Below are 16,917 nucleotides of genomic sequence, written 5' to 3'. Positions count from 1 at the left end.
AGGAGTACATCTCAGGTTGAGAAGGGGGTGACCACCATGCTGGAGAACATGCTGGAGTGAAGCGAGAGAGAGGAGTTCCATGTCTCAGGCCTCAGAGACAGCACCATGGGTAGGGTGCCTGCCTTGCATGGTGCCCACCTAGGTGCACTCCCAGACACTCCAGATGGTTCCCTGAGCCTCCACCAGGGGTGGGCCCTGAGCACAGTTAGGTGTAGGTCAGGAGCTCAGCCTGGTGTTGCCCAGAATAAAATTTAAAAAAAAAAGAAAAGACTTACATATCTTAGTTTGAGATTCATTCAAATCCCCAAAATGGAGGATGTGATTTTCAGATTATTTTTTAAATTTTGGGGGTTTGGGGCTATAGCCTGTGATGTTCAGTGACTGCTCCTGGCCCTGTACTCAGGAGTGGTCCCTGGCGGTGCTCAGAGTACCGTGTGCAGTTCCAGGGATTGAACCAAGATCCTAGCCAAAGCAGCTACTGACTATCTCTTGTGCTTAGATTTATTTATAAGTTTTTCTTTATCTGTCATTTGTTTCCCTCCCCTTCCCGCCCATTTCTACTCTCCTGACTTCCCAAAATAAGACAGCTGTGGGCAATTGAGGGCGGCTTATTTTTTCAGTACTTTAAATATAATGTCCATGTGTGTAGATTTCAGGTTAGCTGTCTTAGTTAAATAAACTAATGTTAATGAAGTACCCGGGTAGGCCAGGGAGAGAGCTGAAAGGGCTGTAGCACATGCCCTGGGTTGGGTTCCCGTAACACATGGCCCCCTGAACACACTGGGAATAACCCCTGCTCGCGTCAGGGTTTCTTCTCAAAAGGCCCTAAATCAAAAATGAAGCACCTGAGAAAACGTCCCAGATTCCAGAATTGTTCAGGGAGTGCTCTGGCTCTTGTTAGTTTGTGTGCTTTGCTGAGCTCAGATTTTTGGAGTCTGTCATCTTTTCCCACGAGAAGGGCCAATTCCCTGCACCCTAATGGGAATGGTGTTTGGATCTACATCTAGTTTCTTTAACTCAGTTATGTGTTTTTATGTCTGAATATGCTACACATGTGTAGAATTTTCATGAATTAAGATATAAAACTTTAAAAAACTTTAAAACAAGATTTTTCTTGGACTGGGGCGATAGTTCGAGCAGTCTATCGAGTATAATAGCCTTCCATGAATCAGGCCCTGGATTTGGTCACAGATTCTATAATGCCCCTCACTGCCCCCAGCTGCTTTGTCACCAGGCCCAGCAGCAAACCAGCAGGTCTGCCAGGGGAATGTTGCCCTGGGGATGGCTTTAGCACTGCAAGGTGTGACCCCTGTGAAAAGATCCCGTCTTGGCCCTTCCCGTTTCAGATGCAGCCCTTTCCCCGAGGCCTGCTTTCCCGGCTTGCCTTTTGCTGTGCGTGCTTTCGCGCCACCCCGCTCAGGCATTCTTCATTTCTTTTTCCTCAATTTTCCCTTATAGCCTTGCCTCTAATATATTGTAATATAACATGACATAGTCTTAGTTTTTTTCTAAAGAATAGAATAGTTCTGTTTGAGTCGCACAAAGCTTAGGGGCTACTCCCAGCTCAGTGCTCTGTGGGCTTTGTGGGGACTGTGTCAGGTACTTTGGAGATCCTGAATTACTGGCCAGTGAAACCTGGGGCTCAAGGATGCAAGAAGCTCCAGGTCTTCGAGGTATCTCCTCTGCCCAAGAGAACAAGGACTTTTACTTCTTCATTTTGTTGTCACACCTACAACAGATGCTAGGACATATAAGGCTCTCAGCAAATATTTTTTGAATGAGTAAATGGAACTTTTCTTCTTTCTTTGTATTTTTGGAGGGGCACACTCAGCGATGCTCAGGGGTTCCTTCTAGCTCTGCATTCAGGAATTACTCCTGGCAGTGATTGGGGGACCATATGGGATGCTGGGGATCGAACCCTGGTTGGCCACATACAAGGCAAACGCCCTACAGGCTGTGCTATTACTTTGGCCCAGCTTTTCTTTTTTTCATTGTGACTAGCCAGTTTAAAGTATCTAAAGATTCTCTTCTAAGCGCGTGCATACACACACACACACACACAGACACAGGACAGTGCACTTGGCTTGGGATTTTGGTTTTGTTTTGTTTTGCTTTTGGTTTTTGGACCACATCTGGCTGTTCTCAGGAATTACTCCTGCCAGGCCTCAAGGGACCAGATATATAGGATGTGGGGGATCAAATCCAGGTCACCCACATATAAGGTAAATTCCCTACCTGCTGTACTATTGCTCTAGCACTACACCTGTTTTAATGCATAATTTTATTGTTGTTATAGGTCTTTGTTTCTAATCATTTGATTGGAATGTGTAAAACCTACCGCATCACTTTATTTTCATGAAGTTACTATATCTGTTAAGGTGCACGATCATTTAGTAACTATTAAGTACCTGTCCTCATTTGTATTACTATTTTTTATTGTTGATTGTAAGCATTGTTGCATTCTTTAATTTCTGTTAGTAGTGGGATAAACAGTAAACACCACTGATGATCACCAAGCATGTATAGAGTACTTAAAGGTTTTTTTTTTTTTTTTTTTTTTTTTGGGGTCACACCCGGCGATGCACAGGGGTTACTCCTGGCTTTACACTCAGGAATCACCCTTGGCGGTGCTCAGGAGACCATATGGGTTGCTGGGAATCGAACCCGGGTCGGCCGCGTGCAAGGCAAACGCTCTACCCGCTGTGCTATCACTCCAGCCCCTAGAGTACTTAAAGTTTTGATTCTTCATTTGTATGTGTTGTCATGTGCAGTGTATTTTTATCTTTTGTAGTTGAGTAGACTCCGAAATGGTTTTCTGAAGGCTGTAGGGCCACTACTGTTAATATGCAGTTGGGTAGGATTGAAGAGATAACACAATGGGCTGGAGCTCATGTTTTGTGTACAGGAGGCATGGGTTCAGTCTCTGACCCTGCAGGGTGTGGCCAAAACCATGTTGGTGTTTAGATGGTTACATTATTGTCACTGTACATAAATAACGTTTTGTTTTGTTCTGGTATGCCCAGCCGTGCACTCAGGGATCACTCCTGGCAGTGCTCAAGGTACCATATCAGATACTGGGGATCAAATGGGCTGGCTACATGCAAGGCCAACCCTACTTGCTGTACTGTCTCTTCAACCCCAGTATAGTGTTTTAGATCTGCTTTAGTGATTAGGGAACAGACACCAGTGTGGTCAGATCACTTTGATATGGTAAGGTAATTATTGTATCAAGACAATTAGCTTAGGATACAATTCAATGCAGATATGTATGACTTTGTATAGGATTTTCAAAGATTAATAGTAAATTTGCTACTTCTGTATGAAGATACTTTTAAATTTACTAATTCTATCTAAAAATGTTCTTATATCTGCTATTTATATGTATTTATTAAATAACTCCCTCCTCGCTTTTTTTTTTTTTTTTAATTGCATGTGGGGTTTTTTTTTGTTGCAGAAATCATTCCAGACTGGGACAAATGCACGGCTAGATGAACGCATTTTTGCAATGTGTCAAGTAAAAAACCAGCCTTTGATTTACTTTATGCTCACAACTCATCCCAGTTTGTATAGAGTTGACAATCTCTCAGATGAGGTATGATTGATTTTATTATTTTAGTGGCTTTTACTTGCATGTTTTTATAAGTGCAATTTATTGAAATATGCAGAAATTAATAAAGGTTTTAAAGTTTTCTCTTTTATTCTTTGCTGGATATGTTTAAAGTGTTATTTGGGTTAGTTCCTAAAACGAATGTCTTTATTTCTTGAGCTGCTTCTTTTTTTAATTGGAACACTGATACCATCAGTGTTCAGAGGGGTTTGCAGTGCTGGGAGTTGAACTCAGGACTTCACATGTTATTAGCATGTGCTCTAACAGTTGTATCACATCCTGTTTCCCCATTTATTTATGTAAACAAATTAATATGAGAGGAGTAATATGAGTGAAATTAAACTTGACCATCTTAGGTTAATATTTAGTATGAGATCTTGTTTTGGGGGGGTCACACCCTGTGATGTTCAGGGGTTACCCCTAGCTCTGCACTAGGAATTACGCCCAGCGGTGTTTGAGGGACCATATGGGATGCACCAGGTAAGCCACTTGCAAGGCAAATGCCCTCCCCACTGTACTGTTGGCTCCCCTCTCTAGTGTGAGATCTTGAATGAGAGAATATTCACACCAAGGATATATGGTGTGGCCATTGGTAGTGTATAGGCTCTGCACATATTAGGCCCTTCGTTCAAGCATAAGCATAAAAAATAAAAAGGAAAAACTGCATAATTATCTACCTTAAAAATAAATTGAGGGACCGGAAAATAGTACAGTTGGTAGGGCATTTACCTTGCATGCTGCCGACCCAGATTCAATCCCCAGCACCTCTTATGGTCCCCCAAGCACTGCCAGGAGTATTCCCTGAGCATCACCAGGTGTGACCCAAAAGGAAAAAAAAAAGATCATGGTTGTAAACATGGTAATATTAAATTCTGAAGTTTAATCATATTAACATATGTAGATTCACAATAATATTTTAGTCAAAAACCTTTCTAAGGGGCTGGAGTGATAGCACAGTGGGTAGGGCATTTGCCTTGCATGTGGCCACCCGGGTTTGGTTCCCAGCATCCCATATGGTCCCCTGAGCACTGCCAGGAGAAATTCCTGAGTGCAGAGCCAGGAGTAACTCCTGTGCATTGCCAGGTGTGAACTAAAAAGCAGAAAAAAAAAAAAACCTTTCAAAGTTTAAATTATGGAAAAATAATAAATAAGGAGGGGGAAAAATATCCCATGTTTTCTTTTTTTTTCTTTTTGGGTCACACCCGGCAATGCACAGGGCTCACTCCTGGCTCTGCATTCAGGAATTATTCCTGGCGGTGCTCAGGGGACCATATGGGTTGCTGGGAATCAAACCTGGGTCGGCCGTGTGCAAGGCAAATGCCCTACCCACTGTACTATCGCTCCAGCCCAGAAACATCCATTAATAAATTCCAAATAGAAAAGAACTATTAAGATTCACTGCAAAAAAATCATTTCTCCCCAAGGAAGGGTACATGACCTAAGCCACAGTCAGCCTTTATTAACTAAATTCCACTTTATTTGAATCTTACTAAGTTAATTATATATTACTATTATTTGTTGTTGTTATTATTATTATTATTGCTTTTTGTGTCACACCCGGCGATGCACAGGGGTTACTCCTGGCTCTGCACTCAGGAATTACTCCTGGCAGTGCTCAGGGGACCATATGGGATGCTGGGATTCGAACCCGGGTCAGCCATGTGCAAGGCAAACACCCTAACCGCTGTACTGTTGCTCCAGCCCCCTTGCTATTATTGTTAAGTAAATTTCAGACTTTCTTTGACTCTCACTACATTTATTCAGGAAATGTGAATATTGGGTGCACTTGTTTTTAAAAAATTTTAGTTAAAATAATTGCTTTGGTTTTATTGGGATTCACAGTGATTTTAAATATTTCTTTTTCTTTGATATTTAAGTGTGAATAAGACTGAAATCCTCGGTGGTAATAATATACATTAAAATACTTTGTTTGCGTGTCACTCCATTAACCTTCAATATTTTGGCAATTCCTTAGGGAGCACTCAATATCAACGATCGCACTATACCTCAGCCACCTATTCTTCAGCTTTCAGTGGAGAAGCTGAGCAGGGATGGAGCGTTTCTCATGGATGCAGGCTCTGTGAGTCTTCTGATTATAGTCCTTCTATCTTACTTCACTATTTCTTTATTCCCCTAAATCTCTTTCTTTCTCCTCAGATTTTGTGCTATTTAACTTGTTTTTTTGTTTTATTTTTATTTTTTTGCCTTTTGGGTCACACCTAGCGATGCACAAGGATTACTCCTGGCTCATGCACTCAGGAATTACTCCTGGCAGTGTTCTGGGGAACATATGGGATGCTGGGAATCGAACCCTGGTTGGCTGAGTGCAAGGCAAATGCCCTACCCACTGTGCCCCTAACTTACGTTTTTTTGGTTTTTGACTTTTTGGTCATACCCAGCAATACTCACTGCACTTAGGAATCATTCCTGGTGGTGTTCGGGGGACCATATGGGGTGCCAGGGATCAAATCTGGGGTGGCTGTGTGCAAGGCAAACACCATGCCCGCTGTACTATTGCTCCAGCCCCAACTTAAATTTTTTTATTAACTATCTTTGTCCTTTGTGGTGCTTTCTAATACCATGCATAATATTGGTAAATGGCAAATATTAGTTCAAGTTGTTGATTATACAATCTCACTGAACTTAGTAATTGTTTTGGTCTTTTAACACCTATTCAGTTATAAAAGTGAGTCAGTAATTATTACAAAATCATTTTCTTCTTGACTTCAGGTTCTGATGCTTTTTGTTGGAAAAAATTGTGGACAGCATTTTCTCCGCCAGGTTCTAGGAGTAGAAAACTATGCATTAATTCCACCGACTATGGTAAGACTCTAATACAATGATTATGGTAGACATAAAGGACATTCAAAATATGTGAAACATGAATATTTCATTTTGAAATTAGTGTAATATTGGAATTTTAAAAAATGTTCAGATTATTATTTTTTTCCTATTGAAAATGCTCTTTTTTTGTTTATTTTGGTGCCAAACCTGGTAGTGGTCAGGGCTCTCCTCCTTCCTGGTTCTGCACTCAGGGCAGTGCTGGGGGAGCCAGATGGGCTGCCAGGGATGAACCCGTGCTGGCCACATACAAGGCAAGTGCCTTACCACTATACTAGCTCTCTGGCCTGAAAATGCTCATTTTATACTTTAAAGGTATTCACGAGGTTATTTTGCTTTATTCGCTTATTCATTCTTGGTGTTATGACAGTATATGATTTAAAAAAATTTTTTTTTAAAGAATCATGTTTACAAATGTATTAATTGAGTTTTTTTATTTATTGTTTTGGGTCACCTGCCTTGCTCAAGGGGTTACTCCTGATTCTGCACTCAGGAATTACTCCTGCTCAGGGGACTATATGGGATGCTGGGGATTGAACCCAGGTCAGCTGCATTCAAGGCAAATGCCCTACCTGCTGTTCTAGCACTCCAGTCCCTGAAGTTGAGTTTTAAACATATATTCTAGAACCAATCTCACCACAGTGTCAACTTCCTTCCACCAATATTCCCAGGTTCTTTCCCACCCTGTCCCCAAATTCCATCCTTCCAGGAAAGCGCCTTACTCTGCTGTTGCACCAGCCCCTGCATTTTAAGTTTTGTTGTAGTGTGGATCTCGTGCTCATTGTTGTTGATTCTGTGGTTTGGATATATAGGTATACCACTCCTCTACACCACTGATGTACCCAAACCCTTCCCCTACTCCCATTACTTCCCATTTGCATCTTCTTACTAACCCCCTCCATTTTCCTTCTATACTCTTCCCCCTATATGCTGTGCTCAAAGGTGATAGAGACCCCCTTTACTATGTTGTGTGTCCTGGTCCAGTTAATCTATAGACTAGCCGTCCAGCAGCTATTGAACCCTGCGGATGTGAGACAGTTTTCTGGCACCCAGGTAACAAATGCTCAAAGGTTGATGTGCACAGCATGACCAAGACAAAGTCACCCACACGGTCCATAGACTTGTAGTCATATGAGAGACGTTATTAGGGGAGAACAGTGGTATATAGGAGCAGAAAGGAATGCACTACATGTGGATCACGAAACAGGAGGAAGAAGGTGAATTCTATGATTACATGGGCTAGACAGGATGGAGTGTCATGAGGTTTCATGGGCTCTCTATAAACTAGTGCAGAGGTGGAATGAACTAGTGCAGTGAGCTTCACAGACACTCCCTATCTCAAACCCCAGCCACAGGCAATTGCCAGGCCATCAAGCTATGCTAATTATTGGGAATGCCGGTTCCCCTGGCAACAGCTCGCTCCCATCAAAGCTGTGAGGGGTGAGGGAGTGAGAAATAGCAATGCGTAGAGCACTTTCCTTGCATGCGACCAACCCGGATTCAATTCCCAAGCATCCCATATGGTTCCCAAACATCAATGGATATGGCTCAACCCCCCCAAAAAACTACAAAAAAACCTGTGTTTTTCCTTTTGTAGTTATAGGGACTCACATTTTTTTTTTAATGTTTATTTTATTATTATTACTGTTATTATTATTTGCTTTTTTTGGGTCACACCCAGCAATGCACAGGGTTATTCCTGGCTCATGAACTCAGGAATTACTCCTGGCGGTGCTCGGGGGGCCATATGGGATGCTGGGAATCGAACCTGGGTCGGCCGCGTGCAAGGCAAACGCCCTACCCACTGTGCTATCACTCCAGCCCCGGGACTCACATGTTTAAGGTGGACTATGTTCTGCCCCTGAGCTACATCCTTACTTAGCACTATGCTCATGTTGTGGCAGGTGATTTATTGTTCTTGGGACTGTTTTTTTTTTTTAATTCTCTAATTAGTGAATCACCATGAGGGTACAGATACAGATTTACACATATTAGAACTTGTTTTTCCCTCATACAATGTTCACATACACATCCCTCCATCAGTGCCCGTTCTCCATCACCAATAAACCCAGTATCCCTCCCAGGGACTGTTTGTTTTTGACTTGAGGGTTACACTGGCATGCTTAGTAATATAGCTTGGGGATTACTCCTGGGGGTGCTCAGAGTCACCATGTGGTGCTGGGCCTCCTGACTGAAGAGTATGTGCTTAGCCTTTGAGCTCCTTTCAGTGGCTGTTTTGGAGTAAGAATAAACCGTTTCTCACCCAGAGAGATGATTTGTGGTCAGTGTTAGTTATTTGATTATTGAAAAAAAGTATTAATAGTCTCTACCACTACCTCTATGACCTTGAACAAGCCATTAACAGTCTCATTTATAAAGTAAAAATGTTGTTTATGGAGGATTAAGTAAATTAGTTCATGACAAAACAATAGCTCAATCCCATAGAATTTGAATAGTTTTTAAATTTTAAAGGTAAAATTAATTAGAGGATGGTCTTATTTAATTCACTTTTCAATACCCTACCAGTTTGTCCTAATATTTTAATGTGTTTATGCCACCACTTTTCTATAGGTTTAACTCTATTTGTGGAAGTTGTTGGAAGGTTAATGTGTTTAAATTAATATATATGGACACCAGGAAGGTAACTCAAGTTGTAGACTAAAAATCAAACATGTGCAGGACCCAGAATTTGATCCCAGTACCACATACTCCCACAAGCATTATCAGGTGTGTGGTCCAGGTGGTTCCTGAGTTTCACCTAGCCCAAGCAGCACTGTGAGAAATCCTTGTCAAAATTAATTGGGCCAGAGAAGTAGCTCAGTGGGTTGAAACACATATTTTGTATGTATTGTTTTTTTGGTGTGTGTGTGTGTGGTTTTAAATTTTTGGTGATGGTGATGGGAGTGTTGGGGCCACCCCCAGTGGTACTCAGGGAGCTGTTCCTGCCTCTATGCAAGAGCTCAAAAGTGACCCCTGCAGGTGTGTGGAGGACCACATGTGGTGCTTGGGATTTGGGATTTGAACCTGAATGGGCGGGATGCAGGGCAAGCACCTTAACCTGTCTCTTTCTAGCCCCTAAATGCTAGTTGTTTTTTTTTTTTGGGGGGGGGTCACACCTGGCAATGCACAGGGATTACTCCTGCCTCTGTACTCAGGAATTACTCCTGGCGGTGCTTAGGGGACCATATGGGATGCTGGGAATCGAACTCAGGTTGGCTGTGTTCAAGGCAAACGCCATACCCGCTGTGCTATCGCTCCAGCCCCTTTTTTATTTTTATTTTCACTTTTTTTGCTTTTTGGGTCACACTGGTGATGCACAAGGGTTACTCCTGGGTCTGAGCTCAGGAATTTCTCCTGGCGATGCTCAGGGGACCATATGGGATGCTGAGAATTGAACCCGGGTTGGCCGCGTGCAAGGCAAACTCCCTACCCACTATACTCTCACTCTAGCCCCATTTGTTTTGTTTTTTATTTTATTTTATTTATTTTTAATTTTTTTGTTATATATTTTTTGTTATATATAAATATATATATATATTTTTTAATTATAACAAGTTTCTTGGGAAATAAAGGGGGGTAAGGAGAGGTAAGTTAAGGTGTCCAAAAGAGAACACGGGCTTCTCCAGAGTGGATGGAGGCCAAAGTGCACATCTCAAGGGGGAGATGCAGTGGCATGTGTGCAGGCTGCCTTGGCATGGTCACCCTGAGCTGGCAACCCACGCACCCTGAAGCAACACATGGGCCAAGTGCTGGTTTTTAATTCTTGAGTTGCACCGATAGTTTGGAATACTAAGTATTCTGAATATTGAGTAGTTTCCATCTTTGATATAACGGGTGAATGTATTCCATAGTAAAGTGAAGAGGTAGGGTGGTTTTTTAGGACAAGACTTGGCAACTTGTTATTTTTTTCCTCCCCTTTGAAATTTTTGTGATGACCATGGGTCAGAGATGCTCTCCTCTGTGGTCCTTGAGCACTTGAGTGTGGAGATGATTTTAGGGTACATACTAGTTGCAGTGTTTGCAACCTTGACTAAAGCGTTAGTTGGGCACTTGAGTGCTCAACCCAGAGGCCATATTTCTTATCTGTGGTGCTTGCAAACTCCTTGGTTCTGGTGCTTGTCCAGGCTCACTGTGGTGCTCAGATGTTCATCAGAGCTCGTGCTCCTGGAGCCACAATGCTTCTCATCTGTCATTGTGCTCACCATGTCTTACACCTTGTGTGGCACTGGTAGTCATAGTAGCAGAGAAGCAGGAACCATCCTTGATGCATGTGGTAGTACTGGTCAGTAAACTCACCTCTGACTCGAACGGCAGGCACTTCGAGACAGAGCTTTCCCCCCAGACCCTGTTTCTAGCTATTTTAGTGGAACAGCAGAACTGAGTAGTTGCAAGAGAGACTAAATGATCTATAAACCTCACATAGTTGTTTGACCCCTTACTAGAAAGTTTTATATGTAGCCTCAGCTTTTTCCCAGATCCCTGAAATAATTATCTTAGTTGAGTGAGATCACTTGTGATTCATATACATGATCAAATTTGTACAGCACTGTAGATACATTAGATAGTAGAGTAAGTTGAATGTTGCCTTTTTATTTTTGTTTTTAAATAGACAGACCTTCCAGAACTTGATACCCCAGAATCTGCGAGAACAATAACTTTTATCTCTTGGCTTCGAGAGCAGAGACCATTTTACCCAATACTTTATGTAATACGGTAAGTTAAATTTTTCCTTTGCTAGACATGAAATTATTTGAAATTTTAAGAAGCTGTTTTGAGTCACAGATGTATGTAACATATTGTTTTAGCAAACCCTTTAGTATAATCTAGAAAAAATGTAATTGTTTCTAATAATGGCATAAAATTATGCTTCCAATCCAGTTATTCATAAAAATAAGTCAATTTCTTTCTGTCAACTGTTCTCAGATGTCCCCCAGAATTAGCTACTTATGTTTTAGATGCAATCATTAACAGTGTTTGTTAACAGTGTGTTAAAAGCCTTGTAACAAATCTAGTTTATATTTTGTCTATTATATATATTAATTATGTTTATCTTTTATTTCTAAGAGATGAGAGTCCAATGAAAGCAAGTTTTCTTCAAAACATGGTAGAAGACAGAACAGAATCTGCATTATCATATTACGAATTCCTTTTGCATATACAACAGCAAGTGAATAAGTGAACAAATGAAGATACTTGTTAGTTATTTTAAGAAAAGTCATGAAATGCACAATGAGAATGTGTAATAATACCTTCCTTTTCTACTAGGCTTGAGGACTAATGTGATGATTATATGTTCTCACTGTGATTTCAACAAACTATAGCAAATAAAGGACCACCACAAAGAATCAAGCATACAACTCTAAAATACTGTATTTTTAAAATCAGAATATACCTACATATGATTTTATGCCCTTTTTCATTTGCTGCCAATTATATTTGCATTGTTAGGGGTTAAAATAAGATGAGACAATATTGCAGAGGCAAAGTACATTTTGTAAAATAAAGTCTTCTGTGTTCCAGTTGTATATTTCTCATTTTTCCTGAATTTTGGGCTGCTACATTTAAAACCTCACAAGACTAAGTGTTGCAGGGAAGTTACAAATCCATTGATTATGATCTTTTTCAAATGAAAACATTTCAGAAGTACATGCTACGTAGAAAAACTATAATCTACCCTCCATCTCTGTTTTGCTTTTTTATGGACAAAGGCTCACTATAGTCACCAAAATGAGAGTAAACGAACTCTAATCAAGCTTGAGAAGAATATGAATACATTCAAGCTTTAAAATCTGTCAGTATTCTGTATACTTGAAGAACAAAGTCACTTTTATTGGAAGTGAAAACTATTATTTTTCCGATTTGACTGCAGAACACCTGGACATACGATCTTATTCTGCAGTGAAAAGAATCTGAGCTCTTTTCATTAATACATCACATACATCAGGACTGGCAGTGATGGCAGGGAAATGACGAACCTTAGTTATCTTGATTCTTTAAGTGGGTAATATTTGGTGTATTTCTGCTCTGTGATGTGTAATAATGCAAATATTATATTGGTGAAATGAAGAAGAATTAAAGACAAAGCTTTCTTAAGTACTGTCTTAAATGCATTGGTAGCCTTTTTCTAAGGAGTTAATAATTAAATCAGGGCTGGGAATATAGCTCAGTGGTAGAGTGCTTGCCTTGCATGTGTGAGGTCCTGGGTTAAATCCCCAGCATTACACACAGAGAAATAACAGATAATTAAATTGAAAGCCGCTCATAAGAAATATTTATTCTGGGATAGTAAATCTTATTAAAGCATGGATGCTGCTGTTGATTTTGGTGGGTACTAAGATTAAACAGATTTGATTTAGGGAGGTTATGAAAGAAACATTCTGAACATGCTCAAGAGGTTTTTTTGTTTCAGTCAGAGAAATAAAGTAAAAATCATTTAATGAATTTTGTTTACAAATGGATATATTATACATTTGTATGTTTAAAGTGCTGTGACAGAATATCTTTAAAAGAGTTTGGCCTGGTTTTCAGAGATTTATTTTGTCTTGTATGAACTTCTTAAAGTAAAAGATGTTCATGTGTAATACTTGATAAAGAGAATTTTCCTTGTTTTAATGGGTTAGAAAAATGTGTTTACAATCTTGGTCTCACATGGTCACCAATAAAATAGTAATTTTCAAGTTTACATCAATATGAGCTGACTTTAATTGAGTTGTTTTGGATAGGGAAGAAGCAAGTCCCAGGTCCCACATTACTGCCTGCCTGCCTGCCAGATTATAATTGTGTTTTACAAAACTAGCATCTTCCCATGGTGGGGAGATAGCTCCAAGTGCTGGAGCACATGCTTTGCACGTGTGGAAAGCCTGGTTTGATCCCTGGCACTGCATGGTCCCCCAGCACCTCTGGGAGTGAACACTGAGCATTGCCAGGTATGGCCCAGAAACAATAAAAGTAAAATAGGAATATCATCTTCCTTAAACAGTGTTAAGATTTCTTTTCAGTATGCAAGTTATATGATGAACTGGAAACTTTTTTGAAAATAGCTTAATTTATTAGGAAGTAATTTTAAAACTGTAGAAATTAAAATCGATTTACATTTTCCCTTTTGAAGAAACTGAGAGTAGGTACAATGCACTGATGTTTCTTAAAATAACAGATTATCTTCATAATGTGAATTTGAAATGCTGATATTTGTAAGTTCTTTCTTACCAGTAGTGAAGAATCTTCCAGAGGGAAATGTTTCTGCTTCTAGGGACAATACTCTTTCTTGTGCCTCACTTTATCCCTGAGTGGTATGAATCTTGTTACCACATGCTTTGTTAGTATGTTTCACAAATTCACTTAAAAAACATTCTTTTCGGGGCTGAAGATGTAGTGCAGAAGGTAATGTGCTGGCCTTGAAGGTGGCCAACCCCAGTGTGGTCCCCAGTACAGCATATGGTCCCCGGAGCAACACCAAGACTGTTCCTTGAGCACAGAGCCGAGTAAGCCTGAGCACTCTAGGTGTGGCCCAAAAACCAAAAAAAAAAAAAATTATTTTTGGTATTGCATAATGTGCGATCCAGAATAATTTTATAAAGGTAGGTCACAAAAACATAACTTTTGTTAGGATTCATAATATTTGTTCTCCAGATAACGAGGGAATGAGCGACTCTTTTGGAGATACTGATATTAAGCAATTATCTTTTGCAATATTGAATGTGTTTTTTAGGTTTTTTGGTTTTTTTGGGCAGTAGGGCACTACTTGCTATCTCATCTTGTATTACTTTTTGATGTAAAGCAACTAATATTTACACTATGCCATATTTTTTTTATTGTAGTTATAAATTATGAAAGATCCTTGAATTTTCTACAGATCTACAACTACTAAAGTGACAAGGGCAATCTTGGTATTTAAATCTGAGCATGGCAGTTCTACCATAAAAAGTACTATATTTTTCTAATTTCTAGGATTTTTAAAATAACATTTCTGTAAGTCTGACATTAATATTCACTCAAGCAGTACCATTTATTTACTTTGCATATATTTCATTGTTTTAATTTAATGTTTTGAGTCTAATAGACTTTTACAATAATTAGAATAAAAGAATTATTTCTTCTAATCAATGATGCATAACAGCTTTTATTTAGGGGACCACCAAATGTGATTTCAAGATTTTGTTATCTATTGCAAATATAATCCTTATATTGAAATTTTAATTTTGTAAAGTAGTGTATAATATTGTAACATTAAATTCTGTTCTGAAATTCAAATATGTATTGATCTTTCATGTGTTGTATTCTATTTTTTCTTAGGAAAAGATAGGATGCAAGATTTGTCTTCCTTTTTATAGTTTGTAATTTTCACTGTTTTATTCCTGTTTTAAAATAATGTCATTTGTAACCCATGCAAATAATCTTTGGAACTGTGCTAACTTATCAATTTGGCTATTCAATAAAGTTGATTGAAAGAGCTTACACATTGTGACTACTTAAAGTGATATATGTAGCTTCCAAGAGGGCCGGAGCCATAGTATAGTGCGTAGGGTCCTTGCCTTGCACATGGCTGATGGGGGTTCCGTCCTTGGCATCCTATATGGTCCCTGAGCACTGCCAGGGGAGTAGCCCCTAAGAATCACTGGGTGTGTTTCCAAAACCAAGTAAATAGTTTCCAGTCACTTAAGTTGTTATGTATTCATGTTAAGTCAGTGGAAACTTAACTGCTGAAAGTACTTAATTCCATGTTGGTGTGGGAGGGGCAGAGAGATGCTACAGCAGGCAGGGAGCTTTTCTCGCGTGCAGTGATCTCTGGCACCCCAGAAGGCCTGAGCCCAGTCAGGAGTTACCCTGAGCACCATGGGTTGTGCTCACAAACCCATGAAGTGCAACAACAACAAACATCAAGTGAGAGTCATACACAGAATTTTTTCTTGTTTTCAACAGCTATGATAAGTATCACATAGAAGGCATTCATTTCCATTGTAAATTAACATGGTTTTCAGTATTTTTACTGGAATAGGCTAAAATAACCACAAGTCTATTTTTAGAACATTTTATTCCCCTCATAAGAAACCCTGTGTTTTCTATCACTCATCAGTGAATCACAAATCCCATTTATATTTTGTTTATTTCTAAAGATGTCTCTTCTGCCTTTACCATGGAAATTGAATTCTATAATTTGTGCTCTGCCAGGCTTCACTGCATATTGTCTTCAAGATTTTTACCTTGTAGGACCGGAGAGATTGCAGTGGGTGAACAGCACTGCCTGCCATGGTTTGATCGCTAGTGGCACAAATAGTCCTCCCAGACCAGTCAGGAGTGATCCTTGAGCACTGCTCCATCTCCTCCAATCTACTGTCTTGCATGGAATGTAATACGTTTTGTTTATTCTACAGGATGCCTTTTATAATAAATACTGTTTTTGATTTTGTTTTTGGGTCATATACATTGTTGCTCCTGAGTCACTCTCCGTGGGGATCAGGGGATCATATGTGGTGCTGGGAATAGAACCTGGGTAACCTGAAATGCCCTGCAAGCTGTACTATTACTCAAGCCACAAACACTTCTTTTAAATTAAGTACATTTCTGAAATCTCCAGGCTTTCACGAAGTCGGGGATGGGCTACCTCTCCCCATCTCCCTGTACTTTTAGTAGCCCTGACAGTCACACACATGCCCCAAAGCCACCACCCAGTTAAAAATTTAACTCCAGCTGTATCACCCCATGAAAATTTTGGATTTTCTGGAGTGCATGTTCTCAAACTCTACAATAGTAATTAAACCAAGAGTAGCACACCAGATTGAATGGGATTTAATGTAGAAGGCAACCAGACTGGATGGGATTTAATGTAGAAGGTAACCAATCTTGATTAACAAAAATACAGAAGGCTTAATCTGTAACATTTTAGTAATATCATACAAATACTTTATGGCTCCATTGTGAGATATACCAATCTTCACTAACTTTCTTCTCAGGAAACATTTGTTGATCATTGATATTTATAACAAACAATATAATTTAAATTGAGGACCTGCAACAGGGGCAGGCTTAAGAGGTGGTTGGGAAAATAGGAGACAATGCTGGAAGAGAAGATGTAATGGTAGTGGGATTGGTGTTGGAATACTGACTAACAAATCATCGTGAACAACTTTTTAAACTCGTGTTTATATAAAGTATAAAGGAAAATTTTTTAAAAAACATTAAGTACATTTTTAATGGCTGGAAAGATAATACAGTGGGTAGGGAACTTGCCTTACACGCAGCTGACCAGGGTTAGACTGACCCGAATGGTCCACAGAGCCTCACTAGGAATATGCCCTGAGCATCACAGGGGGTGGCCAATAATAAATCAATCATAAAATTAAGTATATTTTCATTATTATTAATTTATGGAGGGTGCGATTTTTGGGATCACACCTGACAGTGCTCAGGGCTTATTCCTGGTAAGCTCAGGAGACCGATGGATATCAGGGATCAGACCCAGGTTAGCCATG

General features: G+C 39.8%; 1 protein-coding gene across 1 annotated transcript in view; it reads left to right on the top strand.

Annotated features, from left to right (window-relative positions):
• SEC24A (SEC24 homolog A, COPII coat complex component) overlaps positions 1-14,902 on the top strand; it is a 67,525-nt gene extending 52,623 nt beyond the window's left edge. Inside the window, exons 19-23 of the mRNA XM_055142576.1 lie at positions 3,455-3,592; positions 5,583-5,687; positions 6,338-6,430; positions 11,058-11,161; positions 11,513-14,902. Of these exons, the coding sequence (XP_054998551.1) occupies positions 3,455-3,592; positions 5,583-5,687; positions 6,338-6,430; positions 11,058-11,161; positions 11,513-11,627 (555 nt within the window). The 3' untranslated portion in view covers positions 11,628-14,902. The remainder of the gene's footprint in view (positions 1-3,454; positions 3,593-5,582; positions 5,688-6,337; positions 6,431-11,057; positions 11,162-11,512) is intronic.
• The last annotated feature ends 2,015 nt before the right edge of the window (positions 14,903-16,917 follow it).

The sequence above is a fragment of the Sorex araneus genome, chromosome 6, assembly GCF_027595985.1.
Source record: "Sorex araneus isolate mSorAra2 chromosome 6, mSorAra2.pri, whole genome shotgun sequence".
NCBI classification, from domain to species: Eukaryota; Metazoa; Chordata; class Mammalia; order Eulipotyphla; family Soricidae; genus Sorex; species Sorex araneus.
This window is presented reverse-complemented; position numbering and strand designations above follow the sequence as displayed.